This window comes from Hyaena hyaena, unplaced genomic scaffold (genome assembly GCF_003009895.1).
Source record: "Hyaena hyaena isolate Hyena2069 unplaced genomic scaffold, ASM300989v1 scaffold_255, whole genome shotgun sequence".
NCBI lineage: Eukaryota > Metazoa > Chordata > Mammalia > Carnivora > Hyaenidae > Hyaena > Hyaena hyaena.
Genome location: NW_024080888.1, coordinates 956290 through 974973, shown reverse-complemented (window position 1 = coordinate 974973; position 18684 = coordinate 956290). Strand labels below are relative to the sequence as shown.

The 18684-nt window shown below is 33.6% G+C and overlaps 1 protein-coding gene across 2 annotated transcripts in view; it reads left to right on the top strand.

The window, feature by feature from the left end:
- CCSER1 (coiled-coil serine rich protein 1) overlaps nt 1–18684 on the top strand; it is a 667442-nt gene that overhangs the window by 235519 nt on the left and 413239 nt on the right. For both annotated transcript variants that reach the window (XM_039245368.1, XM_039245369.1), the window contains exon 4: nt 3333–3426. In XM_039245368.1, the coding sequence (XP_039101299.1) occupies nt 3333–3426 (94 nt within the window). The remainder of the gene's footprint in view (nt 1–3332; nt 3427–18684) is intronic.

Below are 18684 nucleotides of genomic sequence, written 5' to 3'. Positions count from 1 at the left end.
TCCAGGCTCTGAACTGTCAGTACAGAGCCTACGTGGACTGGAAGCCAGGAACTGTGAGATGACCTGAGCTGAAGTCGGCCACTTAACCGACTGAGCCACCCGGGTGCCCCTCAGAGGCATGGATTTTAAATATTTCTTTGTTAAAAAAAAGGGACTTAAAAAAATTACTTTTCAAACTTTTGGTGACTGTATTAACTTTCAAAATTTAAAATATAATTTTTTAAATATTTATTTTTGAGAGAGAGAGAGAGAGACAGACAGACAGACAGACAGACAAAGCATGAGTGGAGGATGGACAGGATCAGGATCTGAAGAGAGGGAGAGAGACACAGAATCTGAAGCAGACTCCAGGCTCCAAGCTGGCAACACAGACCTGATGTGGGGCTCGAACTCATGGACTATGAGATCATGACTTGACTGAAGTTGGACACTTAACTGATAGAGCCACCAGGTGTCCCTCAAAATTCAAAATTTAAAATTCAGCCTTGAAAAGTTCATGTATGTCTTTGGACCTCTGGAATTCCTAGATTGAGGAGCCAGAAGACCTGCCACTATGACATTTAAAAAATTTTTCAAGTATGCTGACAAAAACTGAGGACTAATGGATGTGGGGAGGAGGAGGGATGGGCATGGAGGAGGGCACTTGTGGGGATGAGCACTGAGTGTTATGTGGAAACTAATTTGACAATAAACTATTTGTAAAAAAAAAAAAAAAAATTTCAAGTAGACTTAGAGGGGTCATAGGTATGTAATGAAACCCAAGGCCTCTGTGATAACATCATGTTGCATCTTGTTATCTATCACCAGACAGACAGAAACTTTTCTCATTTGTACAGAAGGGTTGTCAGCAAGTTTGGTTAAGATGTGCATCTTGGATCATCCACCCAAGACAAGGGGTTTAACTCATGTAAAAACTTGAGTACCATGACTTGAGTACCATAAAAACTTCTGGTTCCAAGCTACATGGGTTGGGCAGAGTGATTCCAAATAGAGAAGGGAAATGCTGTGCAAACCATAGAATCCTGTAGTGAGAAAGATGTCCTTACTGGGTATAATTAAAAAAACAAACAAACAAAAGGTGACCGTCATTTGTCAGGCACTCCTTTATTTCCTTTACTCCATTGTTCCAATCTTCATTGATTTTCTAAATATTGTGGGCTGTATTTGCTGGGGCAGCCATAACAAAATACCACAGAGGAGGTGGCTTAAACAATAGAAAATTATTTTCTTACCATTTTTGGAGACTGGAAATCCAAGATCACAATATAGGAAGATTTGTTTTCTCCTGAATCCTCTCTCCTTGGCATGCAGATGGTTCCCTTTTTCTGTGTCCTCACATGATTGGCCTTCTGTTTGTGTTGCCTAAGTCCTAATATTCTCTTCTTATAAGAACATTAATCTTATTGAATTCGGGCCCACCCACGAAACCCAATTTAACTAGAATTTATTTTCCTTAAGGGTTCTGTCTCCAAACAAGTCACATTGTAAAATACTGGGGGTTAGGGTTTCAACATATGAATTTCGGTTAGAAACAAGACTATAATATTGTTCAATAAATTCAGAATATAAAACTAAAATTATTTAGACTAATTTGAAGCTCGATAAAGTACTACATTTTCATTATGAAACAGTTTTTTCTTTTTTACATAAAAGTACTCTCGACTCCTAAATTAAGATTCTCTCATTTAGATAGTGGTTAATAGACATGAATACCAGTGTTTTTACCAATATCTCTTTTCAAAACTATTATCCACATTCAACTTGAATTATGCTTCTTTTGTTGTTTTAATATTGTCTTGCATTTTTTGAGGAAGGCAGATTATCTTTTGTTGCTTGTATCTTATAACATATTTTGATGCTATATAAATAAACAACTTATTCTCAGTAAGCTATTCTTGCCACATATATCATAAAACTACCAGTAAACAGTTGATTGTTTTATAGTTTAAATTACTAGTTACCTTGTAATAAATACAGATAAAGTAGAATTAAACATAATGCAATAAGATAATGATTTTTTCTAACTTTCATTTGTAGAGAGAAGCACTTATATTTGGGGATATTTATCACCTTTGAAACTTAATTGTGCTGTCTTCAAGTATAACACATGATTCTAAAGTTTACTGATGTTTAATTCTATTTTTTTTTTTTACAATGAGAATAAATTATTTAAAGGTGAGAGTATCCTTGCTTTCAAAATCCCAGAAAGTGTTAGTGTCCATTTGACACTATCACTGGGCTTTCCTTAATGCATATTTAGTTCTTTAAACTTAAATTATGGTAACATTCAAATCAGTAGAAAAAGTGGTCTAATATGTAGTATCACTCACTACATCATATACATTTGTACAAACGTACAAAATGTACGTTTGTTATTTCAAACTAGTTTCTAAATGTTAAATTATTGCTTTTTTCTTAATATAGTCACCACCATCTATATACGTAAATACACAAATTAGGATTTTATTCCTCCTTCAAGAATTCCTACCTCTGCACATCACTGTTTCCCCTCAGAACCTCTCAATATACTCTTCTGTTTTCCCTCTGAGATAAAGGAGAAAAGAAACATATAATCTAGCTCTGATGTTTATAGCATTATGAAAGTCAATAATTAAGTTTTAATCTTATTGACATTTAGTTCTTCTGTTCATCTCTCCTAATCTTAAGCAAATGATTAGAAAATGGTAACTGGGGGCGCCCGGGTGGCGTAGTTGGTTAAGCGTCCGACTTTCACTCGGGTCATGATCTCGCGGTTCGTGGGTTCGAGCCCCGCGTCGGGCTCTGTGCTGACTGCCAGCTCAGAGCCTGGAGCCTGTTTCAGTCTGTGACTCCCTCTCTCTGACCCTCCCCTGCTCACGCTGTCTCTCTCTCTCTCTCTCTCTCCTAGAAATAAATAAAACATTTAAAAAAAAAAAAAAGAAAATGGTAACTGGATCTTCACTACCTAATATGGTCTAAATTAATATCTCACGGTGGGCACTGGATCCAAATTTTTTGAGAAACAATTCATCAAATATGTCAGAAGGTTACTCAGATTTGAAAGATGAATATAAAAAATAATCTTAAGGTTCACTTTACAAATTTCTATACATTTGAAACAGCCTTTATATCCTCTTTAGAAGTTTTAGTGAGCATTAAGATTTTTATAAAAATGCTTGGAATTTTTTATTGGGCTGACAATGTTAAAGCCTATGGGATAGTCAAATGATTTCTGGGATTCAGCTAAAATTTTTCATTTTTAATTTGTTTTTTCTTCATGACATCTATATGTGGGTATTTCCTCAATTTCTCAGTGTTTTGGTCCCTAACTACTGATTTTGCTATTTCTTCAGGATGTTTTGAATAATTTGGGATCTTGTGAACTGGATGAAGATGATCTAATGCTTGATCTAGAATTTTTAGAGGAACAGAATCTTCATCCTTCAGGTAAGTGCTAAATAAATGCATCATAACATACAATTTTGATCCTACTCACTTAGCTTTCATTGATAAACTTCATATTATTTAGGATACACTCAGTCTTTTCGAGCTCCAGTTTTCTATATTATATGTGCAAGGCACATGCTAGGTACCATAGACATATGATTCTGGTGATCTTAAAATCTGTTTTGGAAATATAAACCCAGTGGGAAGATAATTATAAAATAAGAAAAAAAAAACTATTAAGACATTTCAAAGAAGGAAATTATAATTTAATACATAATGGAAAAGTGCATATTTTCTCTTTTTGAAGGAAGAAACAGCAATAACAGTTCCATGTTTCATTTATTTTATATAACCAAATGGAAGTTTTGTAGATCCAGGTTTACTCTTCAAAATCTTAGCCACTCTAATAATAACTGTATAGATTAATATTGATACAATAAAGTTGATCTCAAAATTAATAATGGCCAGTAGCAACCATAAACACGTACTTATAAACACATAAATACACAGAGTTGGAGTATGAGATAAATTCATGTTGAATGAATAAATTAATGAATATATATAATACTTTAAGTTTATATCAAAGCACAAATTGTCATATCATCAAATACCAAAGTTAATCCTTTTGAAGTAGGTTATAAGAATTGTTTATTCAAATTTAGATATTTGAGTACAAAGACAAGCTATTACTAACTTTTGTAAAATTGCTTTTAACATCTTTAACATAGTCATTTTCAAATTAAAGTAGAAATAACATTAAACTAGATCTTTAAAGTCTTGGTCTTACTGCATACATTTGAGAAAATCTACAGATTGGATTTCAGTGTCCTTAATTTTAACTTTTTGGTATTAGACATAATGTCTAAGATTATAATGTTTTTTTGTTTATGCTCTTTTTTATGTAATAGATAATACCACATTAAAAATTATCAAAAGAAGGCAATGTGTATATTTTACATTTTACAATGTTTATATTTCCATTATTCTGTATTATAGGCTAATATCAAAAGAAACTACTTTAAAATTTTTTCTGTTTGATTATAAATTTAGAATAATCATTTTAAAAATATTCTTCTTGCAGTTGATTTGACAGATATTCTTTTAAAAATGCAGATTTTTCTCACTTTTATGCAGATACATTATACAATTTTGTCATTTATGTGTATTTATTTTAAAAGAATTACATATATGAAAATATATACTCTTTTGGAGGAGTATTTGTCAGTATTTAGCAAAACTATATATGTATTTACTTTTGGATTCAACTATCTGACTTCTAGAAATTTAATTCTAAGGCACTGGAAACATATAAAGTAATGTGTGCAAATAACTATTCATTGCAAAATATTTGTAATAAAATATTGGAAACACCTCAAATGTTCTTCAATAGGACATTTGTTAAATATATAGTGGTATACTAAGCAGTCATTAAAAAGATGATAAAAATGTCTATATGTGCATGGGATGGCTGTGAGGATATGTTGTTTATTGAGAATTTTCCAGTGTTGGATTAGACTAGCAATACTTAAATCCACTGATCACTAACATCCCTAAAATTGTAACGAATTAGACATTTTGTGTCTCTTAATGAAATGCCTAGAGAAGTACACAGCAGCACCACTCCTGCCCACAAGTACTTAATTCTACTCTATTCTCTCTATTAAATTGTGATATTACGGGAAATATTGGGATGGGGGGAAGAGGAGATGTTAAATGGCATGATGAAATTGCCAGTGAACAAATATAAGATGTGAGGAATTCTGCAGGATAATGGTCTGTTTCTTAAACAAATAAGGTGCATGATAAAAATGGGAGAGCTGTTGTAGATTTAGAGGCAAATGCAGGGGCGCCTGGGTGGCTCAGTCTGTTAAGCATCTGACTCTTGATTTCTGCTCAGGTCATGGTCTTCTGTTTGTGAATTTGAGCGCTGAATCAGGCTCTGTGCAGATGGTGTGGAACCTGCTTGGGATTCTTTCTCCTCCTCTCCCGTCTTTCTTCCCTCCTGCTCTCTCTGCCCCTTTCCTGCTTGTGCACACTCTCTCAAAATAAATAAATATACTTAAAAAAAAAATAAAGAGGCAAATGCAATGTGACATCTCTGTTGGCACACTTACTGAAAAACTTAAAACACTATAAAAATATATTTCTGGGTCATTTGGAGAAATTTGAGAAATGAATAAATTATTACAGAATTATTTTTATTTTGTTGGGGAAAATAAACATTTTTATTGAACATTTTGTTTTGTTTTTTAAAGAAAACTTTACAGAGATGCATGTGATGAAACAGTAAGGTATTGGGGATTTACTTTACCAACTGCATGGAAGGAAGAGGGAATAGAGGAAACAAAGTTGAAAAGTTGTTGAAAATTATCAAAGCTGGGCAGTAGATATTTGAGGTGAAAGGTTCATGCATTGTAATATTTTCTCTGTGTTTTTCATTTTAAAGATTTTCACAATAAAAAATAAAAGTAATAATTAAAGAGAATAGGGGAGCCTGTGTGGCTCAGTCAGTTGAGCATCCAACTTTGGCTCCGGTCATGAGCTCATGGTTCGTGGGTTTGAGCCCCATGTTGGGCTCTGTGCTGACAGCTAGCTCGTTCCTGGAGCCTGCTTTAGATTCTGTGTCTCCCTTTCTCTCCGACCCTCCCCTGCTTATGCTGTCTCTCTTTCTTAGAAATAAATAAAACGTTAAAAAAATAATAATAAAAAGAATAATAGGTAATTTAGCCATCTCCGTTATGTTTGGTAGCCAATCATAATAAAGAGCAAAGAGTGACTTAGCTCAATTTATTGGCTTGGGAACAAAAACAAACTTTTTCGGTAATTAATAAATTTTTTAATGTTTTATTTATTTTTGAGAGAGAGAGAACATGTGTGCACACATAGCAGGGAGTGGCAGAGAGAGAGAGAGAGAGGAGAGAGAGATTCCCAAGTAAGCTCTGCTCTGTCAGCTGAGCCTGATGGGGACTTGAACCCATGAACCATGAAATCATGACCTGAGCCAAAATCAAGAGCCAGGCTCTTAGCCAGATGAGCCACCCAGACATCCCCAAAGTTTATTGTTTTATTTTGAGAGAAAGGAAGGCAGAGAGGGGTAGAGAGAGAGGAGAAGAGAGAGAATCTTGAGCAGGCTCCACACTGTTAGTGTGGTGCTCAAACTGAAGAAACTATGAGCTCATGACCTGAACTGAAATTAAGGGTTGGATGATGAGCCATCCAGGCACCCCTAAAAACAAACATTTTTAAACCTTAACTTCATTTTTTATAAAGTAATGAGTGTTATGTACTTTGTTATAAAGAAAAGAATGATATACTAAAAACTGTGAATCTCCTGAGAATACTTCAGGATGTAGATAACTTGGTTGAAGCTAAAACTAAGGTAACTTTTGAATCAATGGAGTTAACTAACTTTTTATAAAGTAAATGATGTCACTTTGTATACCTGAAGTAACAAATCTAATAAATGAAATATTCCTTAGAGTGTCTTAGGTTTGTTGAATGTTAGTTAATAAAGCATCTTTTGAAAATCTATTTCACTTTGGATGTCACATTATAGGGTTTGAAAAAAGCCACACTGTATGTTTATACACATAAGCTCATAAAGAATTTCTGGTTGAATAGGTTTTACACAATTTATTTTTTAAACAACATAATTAAAGTTTTTTTCAGCATATAGAAGGTCATTAATGATAACTTATATTGATAAAAAGCTCATTAATGCTAAGCATTTTAAAATGATTTAAATAAAGGTGATTTTCAAAAGTGAAAACTAAAATAACGATGACTTTAATTTTGTTATTTACATAATTGAAGGGCATTGGAGGGTTTAAAAACTTTTTGTTAGAGTAAAACCTTTCAATTTTTGACTCGAGTCTTAATACAGCAAAGATTTGCAGCAGTTTATAGTAAGGCTTAATATAATGGTCAAGATGATTTTTGTAAAACCCCAGAGAAATACTTTTATTTTGAAAAAATCTAGTCAAATATTTTTAGCAATTTTCATGTGTGACATTTATAAATTTTATTCAACTTAAAATATAAATTATTGAATTTGCAAAGACTAGAGATATCTTCACGTCTAGAAAGTGCAGAATTTTTCCTGTCCCTTTTACTACAGTAATTTATATATAGTAGATGCTCAATTGCTACATATTAATGTGATTTCCTTTAATACAATAGCCAGAAATCTTTGGCCATGTATATAGTTAGTAAAAAGGGATTGAAAAAATACAAACAAAAGGTAGTAAAGCTCAATCATTTTATTTTTCTCTACAGAAAATCAAACACTTTAATTAAGAAATCTATTTACCATACAGGGTTTGGAACTCTGGAATTGAAAAAAAAAAATTCTTGCATTTTTTTCAACATGTATATATTGGTGATTTAACATGAAAAAGAGACATGTTAATGTATTCTAATGACAATAGAATACATAATTAGTGTACACAGTTAATATTCATATAGTATTAATCATTGTTAGTTGATATACTACTTGCAGTATTAGGAATGTTAGCTAAAGTTTATCAACCAGGCAATTAAAATAATTAGAACAGAACCAACAAATCAGAAAGAAAACAGTTTGAATTGTGTGGTTCAAATTCTTTGTTATAGAAATGTCTGTGTACTTGCAGTTAGATGTGTATCTACATATTGCATCATGTTGTTATTGAATTTTGTGCTTATCACTGTACCTACCTTGGCAAGGAGAGCTATTTATTATTGTAGTCATAATAATTTTGGACATCTTTTAATATGCTTTTTATTTCATTCTTTGCTATCTATATTTTCATCTACAAGTCAATTGTAAATTTATACTTAGATTTTAAAAAGTGTTTTTTTGACCAGTGCAATGGATGATTTGAAAAAGTTGGACAAGTTCTTTAAATATGTAATGTATCTGTGGAGTCCTAAATTAACACCCTCCCTTCCTAAAGGGAGAAGTAGTACAGATAATAGTACGAATGAAGTACCTGTTTTAGAGAGCAGTAAGTGGATATTATTAATGAAAGTAAGAAAGACAGTTTCAATGAAGGAAAGATATATGAATTCAAAGTAAATGATCAAAAGGAGATTTGCTTTGAAGAAAAAAATAAAAGCAACTATTCTGAATAATTTACTTTGATATCAGCATTATCTAATTTTATCTTTGTAAATTCTAATATAAAAGCTAAGCTTTTAGATTAAAAAGCCTATGGATAAGCCTTCCAGGTATTTTTAATCATATATTCTTGAATTAATGCTTAAATTACTTTTCTGGAGAATATTTTTAATAAACAATCTGTATCATGTTTCAAATACAGGATTATCAATTTGTTTAATACCAGACATTCATTTCCCCTGTGGTAAAATATATTTATGGTTTCTTTACTTAATAAATTATTTATAATGTATACAGGCCCAAAAACAGTTTTGATTTAAAAATATGCTAGTGTTTATACCTTGATAAATTGAAAAATAATGTGACCCTTCTCACTTTTTATACTTCTTCTCACTCTCTTATTCATTGGTATGGTGTTGTTTTTGCCTCAGATTGAATCATGAAAGATTTTAGCAGTGAGCTTGGTTAGATATACCTCAACAGTATTTTGATGGAAAAAAAAGTACCAACAAAATTTACTATCACTTAATACCTCTAAGACTCAAATAAGTGACCTTAAAATTTTTGTTACAGTGAAATACGTTATGAACTGTACAGTCTGTCAAAGGAAAAATACCAGCAGTATATTTTTGCCTAATTTTTTCTTTCTATGATTTTACATGTTTGTGTGGAGGATTTTTTTTTCTATTCAGTTAAGCATCTTGCAAGGTAGTAATCATTTGAGGAAAATAGAATAATGATAAAAGAAGATATGAACAATAAGATGAAGCTACCAGTGGGGGTGGCACACAAACTGTATACTAGTGTCACCATAGTGAATAGAAAATGTTACTTAGAGAGCTTTGCTGGCATATGTGAAGAAAGAAATACAACCAGTTGCATGATTAAAACTATGGACCATCATTCAGTCAGTCAACTAGTCAATGCATTTTATTAAATAAAGGAATTTTTGTTTCTAAGATCTGAAAGGCATTTTGTTCACCTGTCTTCATGAGATATAAATGATTGATATCAGAACAATTTCCTCAGCAACTCCTTTTACTACAAGGTAATGGTATCACCCTATCCGCATCACAATTAATTAAATAAGTTAAAGTTAAAACACATTTTGGTGTTACCTGTTTGGAACATACTCACAAAAATGCTGTTTTTCCATTTCTTTTTTATTTTGGCTACTATGAGTTGGTTGTATGTCAGTTTTAGCAAGTACTAGCTGGAAATCTAAGTTAATGGAAAGGAAAACTAAATGCCTATAATGAGCCATGCTTTTTTCTTTTGTAAGCTGTCTCAAGTTAATGCTCACAATAACTCTCTGAGGGGAAATTGCATCTTAAAGTCCCATTCGAATTAAAGAAATGATAAATTAATACTAAAAGAGAGGATGCACTTTCTAGACAGACTTATCCAAGTTAGCATCCCAGCTGTACCATCGTGACTTTGGGCAAGTAAAATCGTGACTCGATTTTACTAAGCAAATTTTTTTTCATTGGTAAAATGACAATAAAACTATTTCAAAATATCACTGTACCTAAGTAGGAGACATATTTATATGTAAAATGCCCTTCCAGTTGCCTAGAATAAAATAGGAGTCCACTACTATTTGGTTCCTTATCTTGACTTCTTAAATTCCTTGGCGTAGAGTTTGTCAAATCATTGGTTATTTTTTATAGACCTTAATTTCTTAATGCTTCATCATGATTATGTATTGTTTTAAAATTTGCTTTCTGATTTTAATTTTTATAATCTAAATTCTGTGTAACATTTCACGTGATGTTTTGTGAGTTTTAATTATTCAAAATAATTAAGGTACCTTGCTTATAACAGGCGGTACATTTCTTTGTGTTAAAACCGATCGATTTAAATGCATGGAAACATTTCCCCCCAGATATTAGTCATGTGTCCAAAATACCACAACATATTTAAAATGGTAATTCTAGAGAAATAATAAGTTTACTATATTAAATACTTTAAAACTTATTACCCCTAATCATTAATGTTCAGAGAGTAAGCCCTTAGGTTGCTACTGTCTTAAATTTGATCTTTATAATTTGCAGATGATTTACCCAATTGAAAATATATTTTACTTTTTTCTCCCTGTTTGATAAAATAATGCAATGGTCATTTGGATGATTGAGTGAAAAAAATTTATGTTGCTTTGTTAGGTATTTTAGATCTTATATATAAAAACACCTAGGGCAGTATCTCTTGGTGTCTGTCCAGATGCAACTGGAGAAGTAATGGCCCAATGATATCAATTAGGAATTAATTAGGTAGTTGCTAAATTATTTTGAGTTTGATGAACAAGCAGTATAAAATTCTGCAGTGAGTTAAGAACTCCTCCTGTGCCTATTAATTAAGGAGGTAATTTTTGTTATTAATTTTTAATGGATAATAGCACAGCAGAGCTGAGATGAAACCCTAGTGGCTTTGCTAATATGAATAGTAATGTACAAACTGCAACAACATCCACACAGGGAAAACTGTAAAAATTAACTATAAGTTTTTACAAGCTTTGATATGTCTGGGTCAGGAAAAGTATGTGTGAATTATCTTCAATATAATTATATGAGTCTGAGAAACATGTGACACTTTATTTTGAAGGTATAACACAGTAGCTACAAATTCGGATTACTAGGAACCCAATCCTGCTAATTTTGGTGATTTTTTTCCAGTCTCCATTAGTGGAAGATCTCAACCGCATTTTTAAGTATAGTGTTTCTCAAATTTTAAGTATAGAATGCCACAACCCATGCAATTAATTTTGTGGCTGTCATTTCAAACTTCTGCAATTATAGCACTAAATAAAATAATAAAGGAATAATAAATAACATTTATTGAGTCTTTGTGCCAGTTCTGTGAGGTAAATAATTTTTCCACATTTGAGAAAATTGAAGCTTCAAGTAATACAAGACCACAGGCAAAAGATGTCTCAACTGGATACAAACTTTTTCTGGCTCTGCAGGCTCTGTATTGATAATTATGATCCTTTTGACTAATAAAGATTCAAATATACAGTTTTAAAGTCACAAATACACAGAAGCTTTTGTTTTAAACTGGATCATTTATTTTTTCTTTTTTGAATACTCCAAAAAATATTTAATTTGATTTGAGATTTTTTTCATTTGCTTCTCATTGTGCTGTTTATCACTCTTTTCTGAAAAGAAAAAAAAAATATTGGGATATTCATGTACCATTCAGCTAACCCATTTAAATTATACAGTTCAGTGGTTTGTAATATATTTGCGAGTTGTACCTATATCATCAAAATATAAGGTTAGAACATTTTTGTCATGTCAAATAGAAGCTGTACCCGTTAGCAAAGACTCACCATTTACCACTCTTCCAACTCTAGGCCATCACTAAGCCACTTTCTGTCATTAATGATTTGCTTCTTCTGGACATATTTTATCAATAGAATCATACAGTACTTCTGTTTTGTGATGGACTTTCTTTGCTAAGCATAACATTTTCAAGGTTTATTCATGTTGTAGCATACGTATAAGTACTTCATTCCTTCTTTATGATTGATTAATATTCCATGATATGGATAGGTCAAATTTTTCTACAATGTAAATATTAAACAACACACTACAGCACAAGCAATGGGCCAAATAAATCAAACAAAAAATCAAAATATATCTCAAAACACAAGAAAAAGTAAACATAATATTCCAAAACTTATGGGATGCAGCAAAACTAATGTTAGAATGAAATTTATGCTGTAAATGCTTGTATTAAGAAAAAAAATTCAAATAAACACAAGGAACTAGAAAAAGAAGAAACTTATATGAAATTTAGTAACTGAATGAAATCACAGAGAAAAAATCAGAAATAAATAAAATAGAGACCAGAGTAAGCAGTACCATAACATTGAAAGTAATGTCTAGTTTTAAAAAAGAAGAAAAAAAAAACCAACAAAATTGACAGTGCTTTAACTACATTAACTATGGAAAAAAAGGAGAAGACTCAAAAAGCAAAATAAGAAGTGGAAGAGAAAACAGTACAACAGGTAACCACAGAAATACATAGTGTGATAACAGTTTACTATAAACAATTGTATACCAACAAATCAGGTAACTTAGAAAAAAAAAAAAAACCTAGATAATTCCTAAAAATGCCCTAGTTTCCAAGATTCAATCATCAGTCTTGAATCTAAGAAACAGGAAATCTTCTTAGACCAATAACAAGAATGAAAGTTAAATTAGGAATCAAAAATCTCCCAGCATAGAAAAGCCCAAGGCTTAATGGTTTCATTGGTGAATTCTACCAAATACTAAAAAAAAATAATAATTAATGAGATTCTTTATCAAAATCATACAAATATTGGATTAGAGGGAACCCATTCGAAATCATTCTATGAGGCCAGTATTACCCTGGTTACTAAAGCAAGATAAAAACAATAAAAGATCAAAAAAGTCTGGTTTGTCCAATATAAGTATTGCTGCTCTGGCTATCTTTTGACATCCATTCCTGAGAAAGGTTTCTCTATTCTCTCACTTTCAATCTGCAGGTATCTTTATATCTAAAGTGAGTCTCTTGTAGATGTGTCTTGTTTTTTTTTTTTTTTTTTTTAAATCCATTCTGATGCCCTATGTTTTTTGATTGGAGTGTTTAGTCCGTTTACATTCAGAGTAATTATTTAAAGATATGTATTTATTGCCATTTTTTGCTCGTTTTTTCATTGTTTCTGAAGATTATCTCTGATCCATTCTTGTCTTTGTCATTTATGGTCTGTCCCTTGTAATCAAAGTGTCCCCTTTAATATTTCTTCTAGGGCTGGTTTAGTGGTCAGGAACTCCTTTAGTTTTTGTTTGTATGGGAAACTATATCTTGCCTTCTATTTTGAATAATCTTGTTGAATAGGGTATTCTTGGCTGTCAATTTTTCCCATTCAGCACTTTGAATACGTCATGCCACTCCCTTCTGGCTTGCCAAGTTTCTATTTGAGAAACTAATGGGATTTTTCTTGTAAGTTAAGGACTTTTGTCTTTGTTGCTTTTAAGATTTTTTCTTTATCACTATATTTTGCAAATTCAATTACAATATGTCTTGGTGTTTGCCTGCTACTGTTGATTTTGTTGGTAGTTCCCCATGCCTCCTGGATCTAGATATCTGTTTCCTTCCTCAGGTTAAGGATATTTTCAGCTATTATTTCTCCAAATAATTTTTCTGCCTCCTACTTCCCTCTTCATCTTCTTCCAGGACTCATGTTTGATGGAGTCACTGAGTTCCCTAAGTCTATTCTCCTGCTGCATAATTTTTCTTTCTCTCTTTTGCTCAACTTCATTGTTTTCCATTATTTTTTCTTCTAGGTCACTAATGCACTCCTCTGCTTCTTCCAGCCTGCTGTTCATTGCATCAGGAATGTTTCTAATCTCATTTATTGCACTTTTCATCTCTGATTGATTCTTTTTAATTCTTTTATCTCTTTTGTAAGGTTCTCACCGCTGTGTTCTATTATTTTTTCATGTCCAGTGAGTATCCTAATGATTGTTGCTTTAAATTCTCCATCAGGCATATCACTTTTATCTGTTTTGCTTAGATCACTGGCTGTGGCCTTGTTCTCTCATTTGAGATAAATTCCTCTGTCTTGGCATTTTGTCCACGTCTCTGCCTCCTTCTCTGTGTTAGAAAAGCCAGTTATGTTTCCTGCTCCTAAAACTAATGACCTTATGAAGAAGAGGTCATTGAGTCTCCAGAGCCTGGAGCTTCAGGAAATATCTCTGGTGTGTGCTGCATGTGCTCTCCTGTTGTGTTTTGGCTGCTCTATCCTTCAGCTAGTTGCCTGTAGAGGCTCTCCTTGTCTGGTATGGGCAATGTTTGGTTTCTGGCCTGAATGTGTCAAGTATAACTAGCTGTGCTCTTGTCTGCTTGTAAAGTGAGACCTGACACCAACCCCACCAGAACTCAGCAGGTTCTATAGAACTCTCTGGTCAGGAGACATGGTGTGCACAGAAGTTGCTGTTGGTCTTCTGGGAGAGGGGCCTCCTGCACTGGAACTGAAGGAAGCTTGACTGAGAAGGACAGTCCCACCAGAACACATGGTGGGTGGATCTTGGTGTAAGTAAGTTAGTTAGTCAGTGTTGGTGTTGTACAGCATTGCTCAGGTGGCTCTGTGTTTATGCCGAAGGGTGGGGAAGGAAAGTGGTGCCAACCTGATCCTTTGATCCCAAAGAGGCATGGGCATTGCCTCTCAGGAATACACTCAGAGAGTTCATAATCTCCCCACTGTGTGCTCCAGATACTCTTCATACTGCTATTTCCACACTGTCTGACCCCAGGTTGAATGTCTGCCTTCTCTCCAGGAGCAGTACAGTGCCCTCTGGGATCTTAGTCAAGTCCACTGACCTTTAAACTCTATATTTTATTTTATTTATTTTTAACTTTTTAAATGTTTTATTTTTGAGAGAGAGACACACACACACAGCTTGAGCAGGGGAGGGTCAGAGAGAGAGGGAGACACAGAATTGGAAGTAGGCTCCAGGCTCTGAGCTGGCTGTCAGCACAGAGCCCAACATGGGGCTCGAACCCATGGACTGTGAGATCATGACCTGAGCCAAAGTCAGACACCTAACAGACTGAGCTACACAGGTGCCCCGAAACTCTAGATTTTAATAATCCCCACTGGTTATAAGAACTCCTGAAATTTAGCCCCTCATGTTTTCCAAGCTAATGGCTTTGGAAAAATGTTCCCCATTTTCATTCCCCTGTGTGTTCCTCTTTCTCTAGCTCTTCTCTGTGATCATGGCTCCCTCCTATAGCATCCACAGTCTCTTTCTCCCTAAGACCATGTTTCTGCTCTTCTTACCTTCTTCATTGTGGCCTCTTTTGTGTCTTTTTTTTTATAATTTTTTTTAATGTTTTATTTATTTCTAGGAGAGAGAGAGAGAGAGAGAGAGAGAGAGACAGCGTGAGCAGGGGAGGGTCAGAGAGAGAGGGAGACGTCACAGACTGAAACAGGCTCCAGGCTCTGAGCCGGCAGTCAGCACAGAGCCCGACGTGGGGCTCGAACCCACAAACTGCGAGATCATGACCTGAGCGAAAGTCGGACGCTTAACCGACTAAGCCACCCAGGCGCCCCTCTTTTGTGTCTTTAGTTGTGGAGCTCTGTCAGTCTTCAGGTCGATTTCTGGGGTGATGATTTCTTAGTTATCTAGCTGTGTTTGTGGGTCTAGACTAGCCTAGTGTCCTCCTATTCTACTGCCATCTTGTAAAAAAACAAAACAAAACAAACAAACTGACTCTCTATTACCTTTTCTAGTTATGAGCATCTCTTATGTACATTTGCATTTGACTTAATGTATGAAGCTGAAATTAACTTGATTTATGGAAGAATCTATGTTGTGTCAAAGACTGGTCTAGTCATTTAGTTCTTGTTTTGCTCTGTTTTTAAGCTACATTTAAAAAAAAAATAAACTCTTTGGATTATAACTTTTAATCCTAACGACTCCCCAGAAAGTATTACTATTTTGTCTTCATAGATGAAGCAATAGAGACCCAGAAAGCATGGTTTTTGATCCAGGGTTACAGAACTAGTAAGTGACAGAACTGTTTAAATGATGCTGTTGTGACTTGATGACTACCTACTCTTTTCACTATACAAAGCTCTCAATGATGTTTAGTTTTTAGAAACACAATTTATAATGAAGGTGTGAAATTTTCTCTCAAAAGACACTATTTGGGTTATACTTTAGTGAGGATACAATTTTGACATTAGTTGTCATTTCATGGATTTCATCTGCTGGTGCTATTTTCTGCTTTGGAGATTAGAGTACCTGTTTTCTGCTTGGTGACCATTAGATGGCAATCTTGTTCTGATAATGATGATAGTAACCCTATCATACATTTGTATGCAGCTTTACACTTTACACGGGATTTCAAATATGTTATCTCATCAAATTATCACAATAACACTCTGAAATAGGTGTTAATATATCCTGAGTACAGTGGAAGAAGTAAATACTCTGTGGATAAAAACTTACTGAGGTTCACATAGCCAATATTAATTCAGATCTTAATGTTAAATGACAGGTTCTCTTCACTATCTTTCTAGACCTTGCTGCTTCTAATTTTACATACAATTTGAATATATTCAGTTACATATTTTTCAAAGCCACTGAAAATCATAGTAATGTCTTAGAAAAGGAGAAGAGCATTGCTTCAGCCAGTCATGCTGAATATGGTGAAAAATAAGGACTAGTAGCCAAAAAGGACAAGACAAAGAGCTTTGAAAAGTAGACAGAGTCATAAAGTGTAACAGTGTGGGTTCATTTAATGTAGAAACGGGCGCCTGGGTGGCTCAGTTGGTTAAGCGTCTGACTTCGGCTCAGGTCATGATCTCATAGTTCATAGGTTTGAGCCTCGCATCAGTCTCTGTGCTGACAGCCAGCTCAAAACCTGGAGCCTGCTTCGGATTTTGTGTCTCCTTCTCTCTCTGACCCTCCCCTGCTCACGCTCTCTCTCCCTCTCTCTCTGAGAAATAAATAAAACATTAAAAAATTTTTTTTTAAAAATGTAGAAACAGACATCTCCATCTGTTTCAATAGGTCATATAGTATTACTGTATTCCAATATATTACTTCATTGCATTTTTAAAAATTAACATCATAGCCCTGAATAATCAAGGAAAATAATGTATTCTACGTACTCTGATAAGTTGGACAACTATATAACTCACTTTGGAAATATATCTACTTGAATTGTTTTTTTTAACCTTTAAAATGTTAAGAGGAAAAATTCCTCAGTTCTTCATAAACTATTACTGTCCTGAAAGTATCATTTCATAGGGATTCCATATTCTAAAAAAATTGAATACATTTTAAAATGCTAAGTGTCGATCAACAGACAAATGGATCAAGAAGATGTGGTTTATCTGTACCATGGAATACTAAATGTCAATGAGAAACAGTGAAATCTGGCCATGTGTAGCAGCATGGATGGACCTTGAGGGTGATGTGCTGAGCGAAATAAGTTAGGCAGAGAAGGACAAATATCATATGTTTGCATGTATACGAGGATTAGGGGGAACTTAACTGAAGGCCATGGGGGAGAAGAAGGGGAAAAATAGTTGGGGAGAGGGAGGGAGGCAAACCACGAGAGACTCTTGAATGCCAAGAACAAACTGAGGGCTGTTGGGGGTGGGTGAGGAGGGGGGATGGGCATGGGGGAGGGCACTTGTGGGGATGAGCACTGGGTGTTATATGGAAACCAATTTGACAATAAACTATTTGTAAAAAACAAAATCAGTTTTCATAAAAAAAATACTTTTTCTGTAATTATATTTTTCTCCATAGTCTTTCCCCAAGTTCTTGCAAATGACTGATTGGCTATAAACAGAGTTGTGTGAAAAGGTTTCCTAATTGTATCCTTGAAAAAGTAATTATTTATTTATGATCTATTGATAGCTTATAGGGATTATTGTATTACCTAAACACAAAACTATACAAGTAATAGTTATACTTATTTTCAGGATAGATATTTCAAAATTTTAATACTTTTTATTGTTTTTGGTTGACTAGTTCATTAATTAACCAATTTATTAATTCATTGATTGAATAGTTTTCAATTCCCATTTTAAAAATATCAATGTATTGTTCAAAATATGACATTCACCTGGGTGAATTATTTTCCATATTCAGTTCACTGTGTTAAATGGGGTACTTAAATGACAGAAGAATGGCCCCAACTGGAAGAGAATATCAGACATTATGAAATAGAGCCCCTCCTGCTTGTGGCCCCCATGAATATTTAGGATTTTAAAGGTTTTGTTCAAGGTCATTAAGTCAATTTGTAGTAGAAACAGGACTGTTAATAAGTTGACTAGCTACATTTAGTACACACAACTGCAATTAATTGTTCTATTTTTTATTATAGCTGCCAACAGAGTAAATCATTTGTATTTGTGGATTTAAAAATGCCTCTGGCTTTTTTGCCTGTCACACTGTCTTATACTTCAGGAGGATTGCTTTAACTACAAAGAAGCTTTTAGATGGAACATTTTTCAAAATCTAATCAACTGTAGCTGAAAAAATGTTTACATATTCTGACCTAATTTAATATTAAGTGACAACAATTTTAATGAAGTCATATAATTTACTTGTAACCTGCTATTGTAGCGTTTCCTACTGTTATAAACTGTTTTGTGTAGTGCAAAAGGGCAC